At 39.8% G+C, this 18,122-nt stretch overlaps 1 protein-coding gene across 9 annotated transcripts in view; it reads left to right on the top strand.

Moving 5' to 3' along the window:
* The window catches only part of SORBS2 (sorbin and SH3 domain containing 2), a 234,529-nt gene that overhangs the window by 123,342 nt on the left and 93,065 nt on the right, over positions 1-18,122 (top strand). For 5 of the 9 annotated variants that reach the window (XM_074396726.1, XM_074396727.1, XM_039468098.2 and 2 more), the window contains 2 exons: positions 5,112-5,138; positions 5,370-5,491. In XM_074396726.1, coding sequence (XP_074252827.1) covers positions 5,112-5,138; positions 5,370-5,491 — 149 coding nt within the window. Of the gene's footprint in view, positions 1-5,111; positions 5,139-5,369; positions 5,492-6,272; positions 6,915-18,122 lie in introns of all 9 variants that reach the window. The other 4 variants (XM_074396724.1, XM_074396725.1, XM_074396728.1 and 1 more) reach the window with 2 other exon arrangements.

The following is an 18,122-nucleotide window of genomic DNA, read 5'->3' as shown; positions in this document are numbered from 1 at the left end:
CACAAGTAGGAAGTCACTAGGGGTATGACTTTTCAGCGTCCACTCAAGTGGTCTCTTTATAATAAATCTCTATCATGACTACCTGGGTCACAGTACCTAAGTTAGGCACAGTACCTAAGGCACAGTCTGCATTGGAAGGGGGTGCAGCTGTTAGAAGGTCAAAGGGAGACCAGCAAGCCCTGTGCCTCTAGACCCTGAAATAGACCCACACCCTTTGGTGACTGGTTGTTTGGTCGTCTGGTTGGGTAGTTGCAGTTTGGGGATTACTTGTTTTTCATTTATAAGATTAATTGGTCTTACAGCAGAAGTGGGAAAGGGATGGAGAGTCTTCAAATAATTTTGAATCTCACTATGCTGTCACAATCTTTTACACACGTACATCTAGCAGTTGATTAAATACTCAAGGTGTTCTTCACTTTACGGCCACTTGATTCTAAACTACTGAGCTTTCCTTGAGGAAAAAAATAAACTTCCATATGGAGAATCTCACTTCCATTCACCACCTCTAATCCACACATGGATTTCAATGTCCACATTTAAATGCCAGGCTAGTGAGTTCAATTATATATGAAGTTAAAAGAAAATGCAAGTTGCATTGCAAGGTTTGTAGTATGACCTCATTTTGCTTAAAAAAAAAAATCTTTATACAAATCTCTATTTGTACGTATTGGCTCATGTGTGTATGAACCCAAAATGGTGTTAGAAAAACTACAGATGTGCTTAAATTGGATACCACAGGAAACAGGAATGAAGGCAAGTAAGACAATAAGTTTAAGAGTTTAGGGCTGTCATGTTATTGGAATGCCAATACCCTGAATAGCGTTGGCATTTCAACCAAATAGGATCTCAGCCCAACCTCCTCAGACGTGAACCACTGATGCACGTGCTGGGGAATAGCACACTGCATCAACAGTGGCAATTTGGAGAGTTGAAACTGGAATGTATGCAATTTCATATAATTCTACTTACTAGAAAAAGTTTAATGCTTCAGAATTAAAGCAAAATAAAAAGATTTCACACTTCAAGAATACGAAATAATCTTCAGTATAACAACGCAGCTTTGGGCTATTTTAAGTTTTCTATCACTAGGAGTAAGATTCCTAGAGAATGACGTCCACTGAATTTTGGACGTTGTTGTTTAAAAGTGGCCCTCTTTTGTGTCAATTAGACACATAAAGTAAGATCGCTTTTTCATTTTTTGTTTGTTTCTGGTTTTGTTTTCGTTTTTTGAAATGAAGTTTTGCTCCGTCTCCCAGGCTGGAGCGGAGTGGCCCAATCTCGGCTCACTGAAACCTCTGCCTCCCAGGTTCAAGCGGTTCTCCAGCCTCAGCCTCCTGAGTAACTGGGATTGCAGGCACCTGTCACCACGCTTGGCTAATTTTTATATTTTTCTTTAGTAGAGACATAGTTTCACCATATTGGCCAGGCTGGTCTTGAACTCCTGACCTCAAGTGATCCACCCGCCTCAGCCTCCCAGAGTGCTGGTACTACAGGCATGAGCCACCACGGCCAGCCCTCTTTTCTAAAGTAGTTTTCATTGTATTTTTAATTAAGAAGTCTGCATTATTATGCACAACTGCATTCTATGTAGCTCTCAAAAGAACTTATATGACAGTGTCTTTATGTGAGTCAAAAGAGAATTGATAAATATTGCCTTCAATATTGTTAAAATACAACAGCCTTTATGTAAAACCTCCACAAAAGGTCCAAAGCCACTTTGTCAATATGGCATATCAGTTAAAAGGGATTTAAATAAAACCTGAGCATAGAGATTATGATGTGACATGTATTACAAACACAGCTATGTAAAATCTATCATGTTAGAATCATAACAGTACAAAAGGCCATTGAGGGGATCCAGTTCCACCCCTGACATGGAACCAGGAATGTCTTGCACAAAATCTCAGACAGATACTCACCAGTTTGTTCCTTGACATGGGGAAAAGCGCTGGTGAAGAGCACACAGAGCTCTTTGTTCTTCAAGACCCTGTTAGTACATTCAGGAAAGGGAAAACAGCAGGAAAGGGAAAGACTTACACCATTTAGTCACTGGTGGATTTTCAGTGAAGCCATGACTATCTATTAAACAACACTAGAAATTAAAGACTCAGACTCCTAGAGTCCTAGCTTTGCTTTTTTACAAGTGATTGTGCATCACCAGTGTTGCAGCTTTGGGGGAAAACCGTTTTCCCCATGTATCTGCCAAGCCATTTACCTGACCGACCTTTTTTTTTTTAAGTAACCTATATTCTCTTTACTTGATATGGATCCATGATACTTTCTATTTCCTGCTCCAAAGAACAGGTGTCCTCCCTTTCCCCGGCTTTCCTGCAGGAATAAAATAAAAGCCGGGCCATGCTTAACGGTGTCCACATAGAAGACTATAATAAAAGAGCAAATCAGGACTGGGTGTTTGAAGTATCTATAACTGGATTTATTTTAAAGAAAGAGGAATGATGTGTACTTCGGTCTCCTTAAAAGACCACTCACTTCAAAGCCGACTTTAATCATCGACATAAGCTTTATTAAAATATTGGTTCATCCTCAATAAGAACATGGACACAGAGAGAGGAGCATCAAACACCGGGGCCTGTCAGCGGGTGGGGGTTAGGGGAGAGATGGCAGGTGGGGGGTTTGGAAAGGGATAACATCAGGAGATATACCTAATGTAGATGACAGGGGAATGGGTGCAGCAAACCACCATGGCACGTGTATGCCAATATAACCAACCTGCATAGTCTGCCCATGTTCCCCAGAACTTAAAATGTAACAAAAAATAAATAAGTTTAATTTTAAAATATGTTGAAAACACTGGCTCATCCTGAAGTTTTAACCCATGGCCATTTTCTCCTTTCTCTTAATTCTGCACACACATGTCTACTGTGTGCTGCCAGGCCTTTCAGTAGAGCCCACCACTGTTACTGTCCAGCATTTCCAGTGGCACAGGGACAGATTCGTTTGGAAATCCCTGGGCCCAGGATCCCAGGAAGAGGCCCACAGTTGAGCCTAGAGTGTCTGTCCTCTGATTTTCCCACTTACTGTTTCCTGGGGCTCCACCGTCTTAACATAGTCACCACTGTGAAGAAATAGAGCCTGCCCCTACAGACTACCAGTTAGAAGGAGATGATCTTGAGCGTCCTTCAGACCAGCGCAGTACACCCTCTTGTTTCTCACCATACCTGCTCTGCTTGCATCTCCAAGCCTCTGGCTCCCATGACCTCATCCCTAGCACATACCACACAGCCTTCCTGTTTATCTCGGTTTTACCAAACCAAGCATAAAATAAACCCCCTGTCCTCCAGCAAATGATCAGAATGCAATCATTGTTATTAATGCTGCTTTTCTTTTCATAAAGTAGCCTTGGGCTGTTGGATTGGCTTTTCCCAAATCCCAAAAGTTATTTTTCATTATCCTTTCCCAAATCCCAAAATTTGTTCACTGTTCACAGTGGATGGCACCCTTGTGGTTATTAAATCTCGCTCCTGAGTGTCCCAAAGCAGAATTCTAATAATTGCTCTATATTGCCAAACTGTGTTTTTCTTTATCTTCATCATGTAACTGATCTAAGAATTTCAATCATTTCTGCTTCCAGCACATCCTAGGAGTAGGGCCAGGCCTCGTAGCGCACACCTGCAGTCCCAGCTAACCAAAAGACTGAGGCTGTAGGATATCTTCCGCCCACTATTTCAAGGCCAGACCCTGGAAACAGTAGCAAGACCCCATCTCTAAAACATAAAATAAAAATTTTAAATTGTATAAATTTTAGACGTAGGGTCCAATAAACATTTCATGCATAATTCTTTGAAGTAATTTTTCTCTATGGTACCCATTTTATTGCTCCATTTTTAAATTAATTGGAGATAAAATCCATACAAAGTTATCAATGATCAGAAAGAATGGGAATTCATTTGTCTTCTCTAGCTCACCTGAGCAGGAATCATTCTGATGCACTCGGTGCTGATGCACATATGTTTCTTCCTTCGATTTGGAAAGAATCCATATCAAATATTTTATCTAAAAATCAGATGCTTGCATTTTTCAACCCATTTTTATCATTCTAAATTCAAATGTTTAAACTTGAAAATAACTATTCTGAAGCATTAAAAGAAATACAAAGCCTTTTTCAGCATGTAAGATTCCTGTTATATGAATTGAGATAGGAATCTAATAACGGTCCCAGGGATCATGTAGAAGAAATCCAGGAACTGGACAGCAGGTTGGGCTAACCATCCTACCCCTAGGATCATTTCCAAAGTTAAAGCTTAATCAATCTAAATGAAGTTGACCATGTGCTTTAATAGAACCAGCCAACACAAGCTGATAACTTCAAATATACATAAGTTAAACGTGCAAACCAATTACCTCAAATGCGCATATAGAAGATTCTGAAATATATAACTTCAATAAAATTGATAGTATATCACTGATAACTTGCCAACTGCCTTACCAAAAGCAATTTATTAGTACTAAAATTTATTTCCACAGCTTACTAGCTGAAAGACAGTGGAACATATTCTAATGGCTCTTTCATATTTGAGTATAACATGACCGTTACATGGCAATAAGAAAAAAACTAAAAATCTAGAGAATAATTTGAAAATGTCACATGATATGGTAGACGGGTCTACAGTTTCTTAAGGTAAAAACTAAATTGCAGTATACAGTTCTCTAACATGGGAGTTAAATATGCTTATTAACGGCAGGGCATTGGAAGCTAAGGATCTGGGGGTTTGAATCAGTGCTGGGAGAAGCACTCACTGTTTATAAACAATGATCCTTTAATTTGATATTTAGAAATTCATACATCCATCTTTGGCCATAATCAGATTAAAATTGCATGTTGCAACATTATCGAGGGGAAAAATTAGTGATTGCTATATAGATATTTGTGTATTATAGTTATTTAATGAATGACATTCTTATTAAAGTAAAAATAAACGTACAAACCTCCCTTTGGCATGTTTGACATACCCAGATTTTAAAACTGAAATATTATTTGCAAAAATAATGCCTATAGTTCTTTGCCATGTTATTTTGACTGGGTTATTCATTTATTTCACCCTAGTCTTAATTTCAACATTTCTTTTTTTTTTTTTTTTTTTTTTTTTCAGGGCGTGATTCTCAGTCACCAGACTCAGGTACAGAAAACATATTCTGAATAACTATTGCATTATTTTGTGACTTTTTAAAAACACATTCCTAGCCACATTTCTGGCTTCATGTAAAACTTATATTTCATATATTATTATACATATTAAATTAAACCTCTAGTAAGAACATTACAATTTTGGAAATGAAAATAAATTTTATAAAAAATGTTTAAGTGAACGTAGATATTTTTGTATCCAATTGTTTTCCTTTAATGAAAGCTTGGAGATCTTACCATGGCAATCAAGAGACACTGAACGGAGATGCTACATATTCCTCTCTTGCAGCAAAAGGTTTTAGAAGCGTTCGACCAAACCTACAAGATAAAAGATCACCAACTCAGGTAACCCTGTGCACTCTTTACTATGTGATATTAAGGCTTGGTTATTAGACCCCTGCTTAAAGCCCCTTCCACAGTGTGCATACTTCAGTGCATGTTTTATTTTTAATATGTTTTTGCTTTTGTGTTTGGTTTGCTCGCCAGGCTTGTATTTACAACATGGAGAACAAATTTTAATAAATGAGGATTTTGTTTTATTTCTGATTAAGCTCATAAAAGTATAACAGTTTCTAACATAATCTTTAGGATATATTCTAATTCTTTAAAAGCTAACAGCTGATGCTTTGGATTTAAACTGATGAGGTCAGCAATACATTACATATTCAATAACTATGAGTATGCAACTATTATGTTCACTAAACGGACTCTGTGTTGGAGATATTGGTAAAATTGTGCCACAAGCGTGAAAATTGTTATAAAACATGCTATTAAATAAACCATATATATATTTCAAAGTCTAATTTAAAAATATGCCAAGAGAACATGTGTTCACTTTTAACACAATTTCCCAGAATATAGGTAGAACAAATGTTATAATGTATTCTCTGGAAACACCTTTTTCCCCTAAGGGCAAACATTGATAATAAATGTAAATGCATTCTAAATGGAATGAAAATGATCACTCAATCTAGCTAGCGATGTGGATAGCATAATCAGAAAGTGTGGCATTGCTTTACTTCTGTAAGGACAAGGTCAACACTGGTTTCTTTCATGACTAACTTTGACTTTCTCTCTCTTTTTCTTTCAACTTTATTTCTTTTTCTGGATCCCTTTGTCAATCCAGGCACCCCCTCCACCAGATAGAAAAGAGAGCTTCCATAGCTCTTTGATAACCAGTCACACAAAGGCTGTCCTTTTAGACCAATTAGTAACTAACGCACAAATTCCCTCCTGTCCAGAGTACTTCGCTAACCAAAAACCTCCTCAGGGAACTATGTATTCCAATGAAGATTCCAGACAGACAATTGTATATTCCGAAGAATCTAACACAACCATGTCATATACACAAAAACTCACTAATCCACTACCAGCAGCTTCCAGCACGGATCCCGCACCATTCATTAACATCAACACCCCAGTTCTACAAGAGGACTACAGGCAAGATTCTCAAACTCGGAGAATTTCTACCTTGAAACTAACCCATAACCAGGATCTAGGAAGTAGCAGCCCCATTAATACTCCACAGTTTTCCAAATCTGTCGAAGTTCCATCATTTCTCCAAAGGTCCCGCTCACCGCCCCCTCATCCAGTGCCTGAGACACACACAGCTTCTCTTTCCATTCAGATAGCTCCCCTTTCAGGCCAGGATCCTGAAAGCCACAAACGGCTACCTGAGCTTCCTCCAGAGACTGCAAAGATACCTCTTCAGCAAGAGAGACAAAAACCTGCCGTTGCAGCGGCCTCGCCGTCCTCAGACTGCAGGGTGGTACACGACGCTTCTCAGTCTCTTATTAACACACACGTACTGTAGAGACACTAACTTTTTTGGTTTGGGCTTCTCATACGACCTAATGTTTTGTTAGTTTCCAAGCAGGAGGGGAAAGGAGAAAGAAACCATTTTCCGATTTAAAACCCTACTAAATTCATCAGCAAATTTCTAGGTATTTTTCGATTTGAGTATACAGATCTTTCATCCAAAAATCATGTTCTAAAAGTTTTTTTTCTTCTAGATATTTATGAGAAATTACTGATGGGTCAGTTATCACTTAAGACACTGCAAACTACTTCGGGATGTAAAGCATGTTTAGGTTTCAAAGAAATATTTTTCATATTAGAACTTTTTGTACTTAGTTCTACTTTATTTACATGTGTAAAATCTCTTCAAAGAATTGTCAATTATAGTTTGCTTTGGTAGGGAATAGTTAATTTTAAGCAGTATCTATCTCTTTGCAACTCAATATTAATTTTCACTAAAACTTGATCAGTTTATCATTTCAGAAAGTATATTAGTCAACTTTTATTATCCAGACTTGCAGGAAGTAATCTTTCTTTCCATGCATGTAGAATTCTCTCATGGCATCCTTCTGCTCACATGTATTAGTCTGTTAGCAGAAGAAATGTGTTTCTCTTTTTGACTTTCCATAAAATAATGTAGTACTAAGAGCATAAACTTTAAGGATAAACTGTAGCTTTTAATCCAAGCATCATTGACTATGTGATGAGATATTCATCTATACTTGTCTGTGAGTCTGAACAAAGAAATGAGACTAATAATTGATCCTTAATTCATAGGTTATGGTAAGACCAGGAAATTACCATGGACTAGATAGAGCAAGCCCTCAATAAATGATAGCTATTAATAAAAGATGACATCGTAGCAGCAACAGCAGTAGTGTTCATATTGAAAACATTGGTGCCTAAGTAAATAATTTGTATATTACTCCTTTTTGTATCTGAGTTATCCAAAACATATATTTTTTTATTTTTAATTTTTTGAGACACCGTCTCACTCTTGTTGCCCAGGCTGGAGTGCAATGGCGTGATCTTGGCTCACTGCAGCTTCCACTTCCCAGGTTCAAGTGATTCTGCTGCCTCGGCCTTCCAAGTAGCTGGGATTACAGGCACATGCCACCACACCCAGCTAATTTATTGTATTTTTAGTAGAGACCAGGTTTCACTATATTGGTCAGGCTGGTCTCAAATGAGGAGATATATTTTTAACTGTAGAAAGTCTCCAAAAGATAACTAATTGACACCAAGATACCCCCACCCACTCATAAAGTAAATGATTAAAAAGACAAGCTAGTTTTATCATACCTCTACTAAAATATCTTCTCCAACAGCGAATCAAGATGTACAAAATTCACTCTGTAGAGCAATTTCTTTTAATTAAGGTAATATGTTCTGAAAGCCCCCTGTGAAATCAGATGATAATCATAACATTAATAGCAGCTAACAAATACGAAGGGTTTACTCTATGTAGGCCCTGTTCCAGCTTGTTTATGTTTATTAATAATTTCCACAATCTCATGGAGTAGGTATTACTACTGTCCTTATTTTATTGATAAAGAAACTGAGGCACACAACTTACTCCCCCAGGGTCATGCAGCTGGCCAAAGGTAGAACCAGGATACAAACCCTAGCAGGCTGGCTGCAGGGCTGGCACCCAGAACGACTGCTAGCTCTCATTGTGAAAGAGTTACTCACCAGTGACAAGGGGATACGGGGCCGTGACACTGGGAGCTAAGGCAGATGTGTCTTGATGGGGTTCAGGAGTCCAGGAAGGTCTGAGGTAGCAGAAGCCCTCTGCAACTATACAGACTGACCTGTCCCAGTGTCAGTGGGCAGACTCACGGGCATCCCAGGATGGGCACGCCAGGAAGCAGGGGTAGGAGAAGTCACAGGAACACGTGTCAGTCACTGGACTCAGCCAACATAGTTTGCTGCTTCAGAATGGTTTTGTGATGTTTGAGAGCAAGTTGATAACCTTCGTTTTGCATGGTTTTATCCAGGCTGAGCGGAGACAGTCGTTTCATTATATAATCCCCAGGGTATAAGCACCATCCAAAAGTTAAGATTTGAGATCCTGTCACTGCTATTCATTCCACAAATATTTATTGGGTGCCTGACCTATGTAAAATCTGTTCTAGTGACAAAGCCGGATTTGAAACCATTCATGCTTAAAATTTGTGTGTGGCAGGAGGGGCAAACATTATAAGAACTTGAATAAATTACATATATTAGATTACTCTATGGAAATTGAATCATGCCATGCAAAGTTGAGATGTGGAGACCAGATGTCATGTCAAGAATGGTAGCTCAGTCAACAGAGCTCACCGAAAACACAGAACAGCTTTGAAGGGGAAGAATATTCCAGGCAGAGGAAACGTCTCATGTAAAGGTTTTAAGGTTGATCACGCTGGGGCTGTGGGAGGACCAGAAGGAAGCCTAAGGGAGGGAGAGGAAGTAAGTGAGGTGAGAGTGACAGGAAGTGAAGTCAGAGATAACAGAGACGAAATTCAAGGATTTTGATGTTTACGCTCAGTAAAAATGGAGGCCACTGGAAGATGTTGAGACTACCACCATCATTATTTGCCTTATATTTTAACAAAATTATTCTGGCAGCTCGGTGAAAAATGTACCATAGTGGGGCAAGGAGGACATCAGGCAAACCAGTTAGGTAACTACTGCAGTCATTTGGGTGAGAAATGATGGGGGCTCCAAGCAGGGGCCCGCAGAGGAGGTGGTGAGAAATCAGATGGTGAGAATGTATTTTGAAAGTTGAGCTAAAGGACTTCCTGGCAGATTGCATGTGGGATGTGAGGAAGAGAAAAGTCAAGGTTGACTCCAGCTGGAGGATGGCATTGCCATCAGCTCAGACTGGACAGCTGTGGGTGGAGCAGGTTGGTGGAAACTTCAGAGGTTCCGTTTGGGATACAGGAAGTTTGAGGTGTTTGTTAGACACCCACACGAAGTGGTCAAGTATGCACTCGGATGTGAGAGCCTGTACTTCAGGGGAAAGGTCCTGATTGGAGGTACGAGCCACTGGCTAATCGATGGGTTTTGCGGCCGTGAGGTGGCGTGAGATCACCGGGGAGGGAGGACAGAGGAAAGGGGGGAGAGGCAAGAGTTGAGCCTGAGTGAATCTCAGCATTAAGAGGAAGAAGCAGCAGAAGAGACTGGAAGCGGTGTCCCCTAAGGGAGGAGGAAATTCAGGAAAATGTGGCATCCTAAGAGCCATGTGAGGAAAACGTGTGGAAAGGAAGCGATGGTTAACTGCGTAAACACTGTTGATAAGACAAGTATGAAATGAAAGCTGAAAACTTACCATTGACTCCGTGGTGGGGAAGGAGGCTTTCGTGGAGTGGGTAAGAGAGAGACTGGGAAGGGATTGGTTGGGCAGTCAGCTCTTTCAAGATCTTATTAACATAAAACCATTCATTTAGTTACTCGCCCTCCCCAAGCAGCAGTTTTCTCATCTATAAAACGGGGACAATAATAACAACCATTCATAGAACTGCTGGGAGGTTTGAGTAAGATAAGCATATAAGGATCTGGGCATGGTACCTGTGTCATGGTAATTCCTCAACGTATAGCAGCTGTCATCATGTTTAAATGATATTTTTCCAAATTATGCATGTGATTGGAAAAAGAAATATAATATTTTCAACAATACTGGTTGAATATATATATATATATATATATATATATATATATATATATATAATTTTTTTTTTTTTTTTTTTTTTTTACTGGTAGATAAAAGTTTATTTCAACAGACTTTCAGTTTGTTCCAAGATGGTGTGTCTTCTTTTATCAGGCTTTGTAAAAAAGGTAGCATGAAACTGCTGCAGTTTTTATCCTCTGTCTAAAATTTTGGTAAGAACATTTAACCCAAGATCGGCCTTCTCCACAAATTTGTAAGTACAGTGCAGTACTGTGAACTATCAGCACTGTGCTGTGCAGCGGATCTCTAGAATTTATTCATCTTCTTTCTCTTTCTCTCTCTCCCTCCCTCCCTCCCGTCCTCCCTCCCTTCCCTCCTTCCTTCCTTTCTTTCTTTTTCTTTCTTTCTTTCCTTCTTTCTTTTCTTTCTCTCTTTCTTTTCTTCTATTTCTAAAAAACAAAAAGTATTCATCTTGCTTTATGCCAACTAAAACTTTATGCCCACTGAATAACAACTCACTTCCGCCTTCCCCCAGCCCCTGGCAACCACCACTCTCTTCCCTGCTCAGACATTTGTCCTTCTGAGACTGGCTTATTTCACTTGGTATAATGTCCTCCAGGTTGCTCCATGTGACAGCGTATGGCAGGATTCCCATCTTTTTTAAGGATGAGTAGTATTCCATTGCGTGTATGCACCACATTTTCTTTATTTATCCATCAGTGGACATTTGGCTTGTTTCTACATATTGGCTAGTGTGACATGCTTCATTTTTAAGTCTCATTTTCCGTGTAATGATCTTTCACAATGGTGACCTTTCCGTTTTAAACATTTGCACTCCACATTCTGGTAAGTCTTAGCGAGTGCCGAGTGCTGTAAGCTATACACTGTGAATCAGCCAAATATGTGCTCCATTATAAAGAATTAGGCTCCCAGGAACTAGCAGGCCTGAGCAATAAAAGTACAGCAAGATGAGAAAAGTACATTTCAATGTTCCAGAAGTTTCACTTACATAGTTTTGTTATTATTAAAGTCTGACCATTTGTTTAACAAGAAAACTACAGGTCACTGCTAGAAATTCTCTTCATAGTTGACAGTTTTTCACAGTGTTTTCTAAGCGGCACGTGCTTTAATTGACCTCCTGCAAACAGACCAGAAAGGAGGCATGTTATTCTTCAGTCACTGTGTGACCAGATATCCTGTTGCTAAAAATGTCACATTGTTCTCAGTGTCAAATAAGTGAAGGTATCAGCCAGACCCTTTGGAAAGACAGCAAAAAGCTGGACCCCGGACAGTTTCTATGGCATCTGTGCTGTGTTCTTTGCTTCAGGAAGATAAGCTTGTCCTGTCCATTATGAAACGACATAATCAATCATTTGCAGAGGCCTCACCCTCACAGCTGCCACTGCACATATGTTGGGGACTCAAAGGGGAATTTGCCTGCCTGTCGTGTAGAAGGAGAGGAAACTCATTTCTTTGGCTCCATGGGATCCGTGTGTAGATGCTAAGGAGGACAGAGTAATGCAGACATGTCAGCAGTGGGCGGTAAAAGGTGCAGAACTACAGAACACACTTTCTGGAACATTCCTATCAAGACCAGCCCCGATCGTTGATGTCTATTTGCATGGCTTCCTTTCTGTAGGGTCGTAATGCCATTAGTTGATCAGATCTTTGGCAATTTCTCCATCTGATGTCTGTGCACACGCATGCATATGTGTGTATTTACATGATTGAACATTAGAGAATACTTGGGAGCCCAACATGAGTTTAGAAATAAAACCTCCTCTTCAACATCTCCCAATAGATGGGCATCCAGCCTCTTCCGAATTCACTTAATGAAGAGCTCGGCCACATTCGGAGGCAGCAATCCAGTGCTCGGCCATTTCTGAGACCTAATTATTAGAAAGCATTTTTAATGCCGGGTCGTGATGTGCCTTCCTTAACTTCTGCACGGTTATCCACAGAGCAAAGGAGAGGAAACGTTCCTCCGCCTCTGTCTGACAGTGTTCATGTGATTTTTCTCCTCCCTACGCTGCTGCTGGCTTTGTGCAGAGCGCTCCTGTTCCCTGCCAGCGTTTTAATTTTTTAAAACATGCTTGTCCTTTTTTGAGAGCCGCTACAGCACGCCAGGCTCTGTGCTAAGTACTTTACATTGCCCCACTTAATTTTTATAGGCTTTAAGAGATGGGTTTTATCCATGTCTAGATTTTATACATGAAGGAACTAGGGCCAAGGAAATGAAACAGCTTGCCCACGTCTGTCTGACTGGAGACCCACAGCTCAGCCAGTAGCCTCTGCTGCCTCTACGTTCTCACACAAGAGGATTCTCAAATCCCAATCCCATATTTTGGCATTATTCTTAAAATACAACACTTTCCCAGAGGCAAAACCGTATTCCCCATCTGAATACCACAGAGTACCGGAGAAATACCTACTCCCCTGATTCAGATGCCACATGCCATCGGTGTGCCCGATCTGTGTGACAATTTTACATCATTTGTCACCCAGGTCTTTGGTGGGGAGCATATGGTCAAAATACTTTTTATTATGAGGCCGTCAGACAATCTCACATCATTGCAATGCAGGCGGTACAGCCAGGCCTTAGGAAAACGGGCAGCGACCACGCAGCTGCTCCCCGTCCTTCCCAATTGCAGGGACTGCATAGAGTTCCCTATGTCTCTCTCTCTCTGTTTCTGGTCTGTCATGACTCCAAGTTGCCCACAGGTTTCCATGACATTCTTTGACTTCTTGCATTTGGGTACCCCACAGCTACCTGAAGGGCCATTCCGTGTCATGTAATTCAAATTCCCAGGAGGGAGTCAGGGCCCCACTGGCCTAGCAGAGTCCAGTCCTTCCCCCTTCCTAACCAGCCGTGGCCAGCAAAATGGTGACCCGGCACAGACACAGCGGCCCAGCATGTCCCCTCATACCCCCAGGACAGGTCAGGAGAGACGGGGGCAAATTGTCCCAAAAGCATGTGGGGATGGGAGGTAAAGGTTGTTGTTGTTTTTTTGTTTTTTTTTTTTTGCATTTTAGGTTTTGGGGGTACATGTGAAGAACATGCAGGATTGCAGCATAGGTACACACGTGGCAATATGATTTGCTGCCTTCCTCCCCATCACCTATATCTGGCATTTCTCACCCTTTCCTAGATATTTTCTTTTCAAGTCAATTACTGTCAACGCTGCTGGAAAAAAGAGAACAAAAGCCTGTCAAATTTCTTTGCTTGACATTTTAATATATATCCCTTATGTTTCTTGAGAAATGAGGCCTAGAGACTCAATACAAAATATGTTAAGAGAGAGACGTCAGGGTCCTCGAGCACAGGGCCATGTCAAGCCTGGGGTGGAAGCCAGTTCTTTCCCCCAAATACCTATTTTGTATACTGTAAATGAGTTTTTTCCTAGAATATTTAAGTTATTAGATCTTTTTTTTGAAAAATTAAAATGCAGGTTTATTAACACTCACACATTATTTTAAGTTTAAATACTTTATTTAAGGCAAAACAATTTTTTAAACAGAGTCTTGCTCTGTCATCCAGGCTGGAGTGCAGTGGTGGGATCTCGGCTCACTGCAACCTCCACCTCCCAGGGTGAAGCAATTCTCCTGCCTCAGCCTCTCAAGTAGCTGGGATTACAGGCACCCGCCGCCATGCCTCGCTAATTTTTGTATTTTTAGTAGAGACAAGGTTTCACTATGTTGGCAAGGCTGGTCGTGAGCTCCTGAGCTCAGGTGATCCACCTGCCTCAGCCTCCCAGTGCTGGGATTACAGGTGTGATCCACCATGCTTGCCCTATTACATGTTTACCTCACCTTAAATTAATTAAGAATTATTTAAGATTGCCATCAGTAAATTGGAAATTGTCAAACATGTCCATTCTCTCAACTAAAACTGAAATAAGCAAAAATATAGACTTTGAAAATATTATTGATGAGTTTTCTTGCGTTAAAAACTCCAGACCCAGTTTTTTTTCTCTTTTCCTATGATGTGGAATGGTCTTTATTTAAATTTTTGACATTTTTGTTCATTATGGGTGTTTTTTCTTTTTTGCATTGATTTTGATTCTCTTTCAAAGATTGCATTGAAACAGAATTTATCTCAATTAGTGTTTAAATTTGGACCCCAAAAAGCACTTTACTCACCTCTCCCTAGGCCTGGCCATGCACTGCTTCTTCACATCCCAGCTTCACACCTACCCTCCTTCACCTCCAGCTTCTGCATCTACTGAATCAGCAGCTGATGGCTTAGGAGCTTATGACTATAGGTGTGCTGTCACTGAGTTTATGAGCAAACTAAAGATCACGTTACCCATGACTATGGTGGTTTTAGAGACAGTAAGCTTTAGCTTTTGGTATGCTTCAAGGCAGAGGATATGGGCAAATCAACCCCGCCTTGAGGGGGAACATGCCTTCTGCAATCTGCCGTTGGTCCTATCATTCCCTGTCATCCAACATGGGCTTGATTTGCACATCCTGGATATTTTCCTCGCCCATGATGGGCACCTGAGTTTGCAGTACCTTCATCCAACTCGACACGCTTTTTCCACTGCGGAAGCTTACCCTCCTCGAATCTGCTTGCTGCTTCTTCCCTCGGGAGTGCCAGCGTTGGTTTGGTGATCTCTCTCATCCACAGGCTCTCTTTAGCATTCTGAGTTGGATTCATTTGCACGAAGAAGCTCTGTGCTAGTTTGAGTAAGCAGGTGCTCTCTCGTGGTGCATCAATCATATGAAGGTTAAAGCACTGTCCCTGTCCTTTGCAGAAGACCAGGCAGCTGCTAGCTGCTAGCTGGTGTTTCTCATTACCCACTTCCTGCTAGCTCAACAGTTGTGGAAAGAAAAAAAAAATGTTATACTCACAAAAAGTTGGTGACCTTTGATCCCTATTCGAACACCTTAGCCTTCCATGGTCTTGAAAAGAAGGAGACAAGAAACAATTAGGATGATTTCTCTGCAGTCATATACTTGCCACTCATGAAGTAAGAAAAAAAATGTGCTTGGTTAAGCTAGTTTTCCCTATTTTCAAGGTAGTCCAGATTGGGAAACAACCGCCTTCTTCCCCTTTCACATCTTTTCTGCTGCTCTCCTTCTTTTCCTGAGGAGAAACATGTGTAACATGATCTTTCCCTCCCCCTCAGTCTACAGGATATTCCATTCATGTGGAGATTGGGGTCTTATAAAAGCTTTTTTGTAGGTGACCAGTACACTGTTGAATTATTGTTTTATCTGTAGAAATGTATGTGTAAGGTGACTCGCCAAGAGGCATTTCATGCCTTACACACACTCACAAACACACACACACATACATGCACACATACACAGTCATGCATTGAAAGACTCAAAATCAGGAGCATGTCAGGAGATGGTGAAAGAAACTCAAAAGGTGGAATAATTCTGTTTTCTGTGGACATTCTATTTGGAAGAACAATTGAATGGATGAGGGCCATCTCCAGACACTGTGCTATGCAAACTAATGATCATATTACCTGTGACAAGGATGATTTTAGAGAGAATGTGCTTCAGCTTTTATATGTTTCAAGTCAAAGGATATGAACAAGTCAATCCAATAGGGATTAAAGTCATTAGATGTTTTTCTTTTAATTTTTTTTTTCTTTTTTTTTTTATTGCATTTTAGGTTTTGGGGTACATGTGATGAACATGCAAGATTGTTGCATAGGTACACACATGGCAGTGTGCTTTGCTTCTTTTAATTTTAAAGGGAAAAGTCTCCTGAGCAGATAACTCAAATCCTTTTGTATGATTTGTGTTATTTCTTAGAGTTTTCATTTAGTATAAGCAAAATTAGAAAGATTCATATTACATGGAAACATCCTTAGTAAAACTGCGTTGTTAGGGGAAATTTTATTGATGCTATCCAAAGACTGCTTTATACTGAATTACATTCAGACTTATAGCAGAATTTTAATATATTAAGTTAGAATTATGATAATTTTATAATATTAGTTTTACTTCCAATAAGATTGCAGTTATTATAAGTACTTGGTAATAATAAGAATGCATTCTCACCAAAACATTTTAGGTTCTGGGTAGCTAAGATTTCTGTCAGTTATTTCTGGAGATTGAAGCAACCATAAACAGTAAAATATATATATATAAAATACGATGTGTGTGTATATACATATATATATGTATATACACACACATCACATTTTAAATGACTATATTTAAACAAGAAAAAAATCATATTAAGTAAAATTAGGACAAGAAAATCTGTCTTTTTATCCAAGGCTGGGGTTTCTTAACCCATCAGATTAAGGATCTGCTTTAGAGTGTCTCTGTCCCCCTGAAGTTTATGCAGAACTTTATGTAAGTATGAACTTGTGCATTTCCCTAAAAGAAGGATCGGTTGCTTTTTACCAGATTTCTAAGGGATCTATGATTCAGAAACACCTTTTATTTGATGGATTTTTTAAAGTATTCAAGTAAAAATCTAAGGAAAAAAAATGATCGTAACTTTTTTTTTAGGCCCACAACCCAAGACATCAGCCATTATGAAAATTATGGCCTGCAAAGAACACCAGATTGTACTACTTAAATCTTTGCTAGGCAATACTTCTAAGTTTATACAGCTCTTTCATTCATTTCCCATTTTTGTACTACTATCTTCCAATACTTCTGGCTATCTATCTTAAAGCCATCTCTTCCCTGAAACAGCCCCTCCAAAAAATATCTATTCTGAAAGGTAGAAAAAACAAGTAAGAAAACTTGCTTTGGAGTGTTATTCACTTATGCTGAATTGGGTGCTTATCATTCTATTTGTCATGTGTGGTCAGACATCATCAAGGCTATCACAGGTGTCTGTGAAATGTTCAGACAACCATCTTTTCTCTGCCTTCTGCAGAGGGTTCCTCTGCTATATTTAGCCTGTTGGGTTATAGATGGCCTTGGAGCTGTTAAATCTTTTGTTTTTCCTTCAGTTTCTTTCTCCTTTACCTAAGATTTAATGCCAACCGTAGTTCTAACCAACTAGGGTAAATTCTAACCATTATCAGTGGCTGGTTTTCATTTTCACACATGGTACCTCTATTGCATTGCTGGAATATTCTGAAGTCCAGTTCTTTCTGTATTTGGTAGAGAAATCAAAGAACAGATCTGATAAGTGGAAAGGAAATAAAATATCTTTTCCACTTAGTTGTGTTTAGTATCGTCGACACTTAGATTCATAAACCAGGAAAAAAATAAGACAGATTTATATTTTGGGGATCTTTTGGGAAGGGGGAGGCAGTTATGCCATAAGATTTTTCTAGTGAAGGGCAAACCAATTCTGCTGCCCAATAGTATGATATCATATTATTATCAGAAATGCAAAAACGAAAACTCCCGAGGAAAAAGTTTCATTCTGCCAACACTCTCAAGCCCCTACCCAAAATTCCATTGCAGTGCTGTGTGAAAACTGGCCTGGTTTCCAAAACACACTGACTGGATTCACGTTCCTCCTGTTTTCCTGCTTTCTCTGCACCTGTGTGGTTGGCATCTAGTCCATCTGAATGTCACTCCTTGAAGTGCTTGCAA

The sequence above is a fragment of the Saimiri boliviensis genome, chromosome 3 (genome assembly GCF_048565385.1).
Source record: "Saimiri boliviensis isolate mSaiBol1 chromosome 3, mSaiBol1.pri, whole genome shotgun sequence".
NCBI classification, from domain to species: Eukaryota; Metazoa; Chordata; class Mammalia; order Primates; family Cebidae; genus Saimiri; species Saimiri boliviensis.
The sequence above is the reverse complement of the archived record's forward strand: the minus strand, read 5'-3'. Positions and strand labels throughout refer to the sequence as shown.